This window comes from Frankliniella occidentalis, unplaced genomic scaffold (assembly GCF_000697945.3).
Source record: "Frankliniella occidentalis isolate FOCC.00 unplaced genomic scaffold, Focc_3.1 Scaffold80, whole genome shotgun sequence".
In the NCBI taxonomy this organism is placed as follows: domain Eukaryota; kingdom Metazoa; phylum Arthropoda; class Insecta; order Thysanoptera; family Thripidae; genus Frankliniella; species Frankliniella occidentalis.
The window spans coordinates 337,307-342,558 of record NW_026267210.1 but is presented as its reverse complement, the minus strand read 5'-3'; the positions used below and the strand labels follow the sequence as shown (position 1 = coordinate 342,558).

Genomic DNA, 5,252 nt, shown 5'->3' with positions numbered 1-5,252 from the left:
GGAGGTGGAGGTGGAGGAGGAGGAGGAGGGGGAGGGAATGGGCAGCGAACGCCAGCGGGGCCCGCGACAAGGACTGATGACTCTCCCAAGCGCCCCGGCTGTTACCCTCCCCTCCCCTCCCATATGGGGCTACCTCTCCCCGCCGCTGCCGCCCCGCCCGGACAGTCACGTCCAGAGAGGGCGCTCCCTCCCTCCCTCACCTCCCCTCTGCGAGTGACTTGTGGGGCCCCGCCAGCCCGACCCGGGCCCCGCCATCCGTCCTCCTCCGGGGGTGAGGGACCTGCAGGAGCGGACAGAGAGGTGCGTGAGCCCGTGAGCCCCGGCCGGAGCGGGGGGCCGAGAGCAGGGGACTCGGAGGGAGCCAACAAACCGCTGCCCCGCCCGACACGGACCGGCACGGACCACCGCCGAGGTGATATAGCGGCGGCCGGCGGCAGCGGGCTTGACACTCTGCTGTGGCAGACAAATGTTTCCCCGCATGTTTTGCGAATGCATTCATTTCTTATAAAAAGAAAACAATACAAAGTGAAACAAACAAACACGTTATTATTTTTACAGCTCACTTGCACCAGTGAAACAGACTGGCAAATTCGCATCCCCGCACTTGGTGTTGATAAAGTTTTATTAGAATTCTCCCCCACCTACAAGTCGTAAAGGTGTGCGAGACAACGGTGTCGGTTTCTCGTGGAAATTCCCATACTCGTCGTGTATGTTTGTTTGGCCGGAGGGGAGGAGGATGGGAGCCGTGAAGTGGAGCCGGCGTCTTTTGTTACGCTCAACTTTATCAACTTTATCCCGTCGCACCAAATTGCTTTATAACGGGTGCGCCTGTGAACGGCCCAGACGGGTACCCGCTCTCCGTGTGGACTATCTCGACTCACCTCGGGGCTTGGCGCGGCGTGGCGCGGCGTGGCGCGGCGTGGCGCACGGGGGGAGTTTGTAATCCAGGAACTACCAAACCCTGCGGCCCCGGCTCGCATTGCGAGGGCCGGGCCGGGCAGGGGGGCGTGCCAAGGCCGGAACCAGGCCTCAGCCAAGTTAAGATGCCAACACAAGAACACCGTCAAGTGCTCACGAGACCCCGTTTTATGGTATTAAGCGCACTGTTCTTTTCATAGCATACGATTGTAAAATATTATGAATGTGTGTAAAAAGCAATATGCCCTGACAGCGATGGACAACGTGTCACACCCATGTGTACTGTACATCTTCTTTTGTAACTATAATGAAAAATAACGTGTTTCGGAAGAGAAGACTTATGGGTTGTGAGCAGCTTTACGACGGAAATTACGGCTGGGGCTGGTGAGTTTGCAATGTTGTATGCATAATGGTGAAAGCAGAAACTCTCTTTTATATCTGCATAGTCATGCAGTTTCTGCAGAAAAAACAACAATTCTGCGCACATACCTGGTAGTTGCGAATGTGGCCCTTGGGACAGTCGTCGCTGCAGACGGACACGGGCGGGTTGGTGGCGAGCTGGCCGGCCGTCGCGAACCGCCCCCAGAAAGTCTTGTTCTTGTCGAAGTCCAGGCTGAAAGGACAAAGCAAGAAAACGTGTACCTCAGTCAGTTCTTAGAAAACAGTTCGAGTAAACTTTTAAAGATGAATTATCACCACGAACCAACGGATTTGATGTGTTCTTTCAAACTAATACTTAAAAGGATATAACTAATTGGGGATTAGGGATTGCCTGAGCCTAATTTACTTTCCACGCTCACACTCACCCCACCCCAACGGCAAGCGACGTTATTTTTTTCTTGCTAGGGAACAAAGAGCAGTGGAGTGTCCTGAGGGCTCACCGAGGGCACCCCGGTGGGGAGGCAAGAAGGGGTGGGGGTGGTGAGTTCTCCCCTTTCTCCTTCGGCCCTCCCCCCTCCCTCCACCGCCACGCCTGTGACACGGGCCCTGTTGTTATGCAAGCCACATCTCCATATCTCAGTCGGGGGCGAAGGGAGGGAAGAGGAGCCTAGCCGGCCGAAGCGGAGAGAGAGAGAGAAAGACAGACAGAGAGGGAGGGGGGGGGGAATTAGCAGGCACTCTGGTGGGACCGGGAAATGATATGAGGGACGGGGGGGCTGCGAGGAATCTGGCCTAGCTGAAGGCGCGGGGGACCGGGCGGGGAGCATGGTTCATTCAGCAGGGCGGGGCGGGGCGCAGCCAAGCGAGAGAGAGAGAGAGAGAGAGAGAGAGAGAGAGAGAGAGAGAGAGAGAGAGATGACAGGCGGGCCACCGCGCCGCGGCAGTTCATTCATACTGCAGTTCGCCGGCGGCGCTGGAAGCGTGGCCCTGCCACTGTACAGCATAGCTGCTGAAGACCAGAGGGACAGAGGGACACTGGCTGTCTGCTGCCGCTGCTGTTGCCGGGTGGGCGCGCGGCGAAGCTCCCTCTGGGTAGGCCACACGCTTGCCCGCCGTGCCTGGCGGGTCTGCCTATCCTCGACTCCGCGGGCGCTCCTCGGGCTGATGGGCTCCACGCGCCCACCTTCCAGACCCACCGTATAACCCCCCGTAGAGCGTCAGCTTCAGCGTCGCGCCGCCACTCCCCGCCACGCCCCGCCGAGCCCGCTGAGGCGGTGCTTTACTGCGGGGCAGGGAGTGGTCGCCGTGGCTCTGCCCTTTTCCACCAGCTCGTCTCTCTGCCCCTCTCACCATACGGCCTGCGTAAGTGCGTGGGGGGGATGAGGGAAGGGAGAGGAGGAGGATGAGGTACTCACGGCCAACATATTCCGTGTCGCCACGAGGTCCTTACACGTCCCCGCAGCCACACGGCCGAGGCCAAGCAGCAGCGGGAGGGCCCGCGGGGCTGGCGAGGGGGATCCAGAGTTAAAGGCTTCGTCAGGCTGGCCTAGCGCTCGCTCTCACCGTCGTCATCCCCAGGGACGCCCCCCAGCTCCTGTCCTCCTTGCTCACGTCACAGCCCTCCCCCCATCCCTCTCCCACTCCCTCCTCCTCGGCGGCAGCGGGGAGCCTAAACGTACAAGCAGGGGCGGCGCGACGACCGCGACTCCAGCCGCGGCGCGCGAACCAAATTATCTCCACTTCAACTTCTCAGTTTACGAAGTGCGAGCGAGGAAAAAAAAAGTACTGCAGCGTCGTGAGTTTGGGTCCCGCCAAAGCGGGTGGTGACAGCTTCCAGGCTAACGGCGGCGGTATTGATTTGCTATATTTGTGAACACACGAAACGGTGTAACTGGCAAACTCACAGGCCAATTTGGTAGTTTAATGACCCGTTGCGACGATTATTTATTTACAAGTCATTTAATTATCGTTGCCTCTCTTTCAATCACGACTTTACAATCACGGTTTCTGGCACCACCACAGCAAGTGCATCGCAAAGTGTGCAAATTTTAATTGTTGTTTCCAAGTATAACTTCTCGGAGTCGTTGCATGCACGCCCCCCCGGAGAGGCCAGCCAGAGGCCCCAGCAGGGGTTACTACTCCTGAGCAGTTAGCCGTCTGTCCCGGACTCTGTCCCCCCCAAGAGCCGGACCAGCCCTTAGCCCGGCCGTAAACAAACAGGGCCTCGCCGCGGGGCCATAAAGAAGGGCGGCCTTACAATATATTCTGCGGAGTTAACGGGCGCGCGGGCGCGGGGGCAACGGGCGGCAATGATGCAACACACACGTGCGCAACTGAATATATTCGATCCTTCTAACCTTTCTTTATGAGGAATGCAACTCGTGGCAGTAATGTCCTCACATACGCGTTTCAATCTCCATACGCGTTTATCATAGAAATTGACAGCATAACGCAATAGAACTTGTCATTCAAAGCGGGACGGGAAAATTTTCCATGAAAAATGAGGATATATGTTACGCTTTTAAACTGTAAAATAGCAAATTCTAATGATTACATTTAAACAAGTTATATAGCTTTTGACAGGGTGTTCGATTTGGTTGTTCGAAGACTAAGAATGGTAAAACAGGACTGTAAATTTACAGCCCATCGTGAATCGAAAAACCAAAAATTAATGTAATTTTATGAAAGATGTTTTTCTTAAAAGAAATAGTAATGTAATCGGTGGGAATCGCTATGGCCGCAGGGGCAATCGCACCTGACGGGCGAAGCACTGTGAAAAATATTTTTACATTTTTGTGTAAAATTTTTGTAGACTCGAATTACAAACTAAGTTGTAAATTTACGATAACACATTTTATATGTTTTACTCGCCAATGCATTCTAAGTCGATACGTGCTGCATGTATTTTTACGATTACAAATTGTAATTTTACAACTCGCATCAAGGAAAATTTTCCCGTAAACCTTACAACTACTTTTCACAGTGAGGGAGTAGACAAAGCCACAATACTGCGGTGCCCGCGATAAAAAAACAAAAAACAGGTGCATTCCTGCAAAATGTCTGTCAAGAGTCCAGCATGCGCCCACCTCGGCGCCCACTCACCTCTTCTCCCAGGAGCCCACCCGGTTGTAGTCGAACTTGGAGCCGTTGCGCTGGTACTGATAGATGTGATAGCTGCCGTACGCGTCGCCGTCCTTGTTGAAACGAATCTCGGAGCCCTGCCGGCCTGCAAAACGATAAACGAAAAATACGTTCGGTAACTCTTTGCGCACCTCTAGGAAAAGAGAGTGACAGATATGAAATGATGGCCCAACGGTATGAAAGAAACAAAGGCAAAAAGGGTCAGGCAGTAGGAAAAAGGGGGAAGGGATGGGGCGCTGGGGTTACGGAGCGAGGAAGACTGAAGACAAAGGTAATGGGAGACGGAAGGGAAGGGGTTGCGGAGGTGAGGGAGGCACATACCAGGACGCGCCTCGCGCACACCTTTGAGAGGCAGTCGCCATAAAAGATGGAAAACGTCCCTCACACAAGGACGTGGGTCTGGCGAGGCGCGGCGAGAGAGAAGGGTGGGGCGGTATCTGAGAGTCAAACTTTTTACGTAATCTGAGCAGCGCCTGGCTCGCGGGGTGGGTCGTGGGTCGCCGACCAGACCCACCGCAGGACCTCTGGCCTGACTGCGCCTGGCTGCCTCTCCAGTTTTCCTCCACTTCCACCTTCCCCCCTCTTTTTTTTTAGAAACCCACACCACCGCCTGCTGCTGGGCAGAGCTGGACGCCCTGGACGGTGTGGTTTTGGTCAAACTCTCCCACGAAACTGCCTGGAGCGCCCGCGTCAGGTGACGGCTGGGCGGAGCTCCGGACAGCAGGCTGCAGGAACGTAACTCAGTTCCATCGCGTGTCCACAAGGACTATAGTATAATTTATGTTCCTATTTTTATTATTGTTTTAAATTTT

General features: G+C 55.0%; 1 protein-coding gene across 1 annotated transcript in view; it reads right to left on the bottom strand.

Moving 5' to 3' along the window:
- LOC113206188 (metabotropic glutamate receptor 8-like) overlaps nt 1-5,252 on the bottom strand; it is a 72,273-nt gene that overhangs the window by 14,119 nt on the left and 52,902 nt on the right. Inside the window, 2 exon segments of the mRNA XM_052269010.1 lie at nt 1,408-1,531; nt 4,402-4,525. Of these exon segments, the coding sequence (XP_052124970.1) occupies nt 1,408-1,531; nt 4,402-4,525 (248 nt within the window).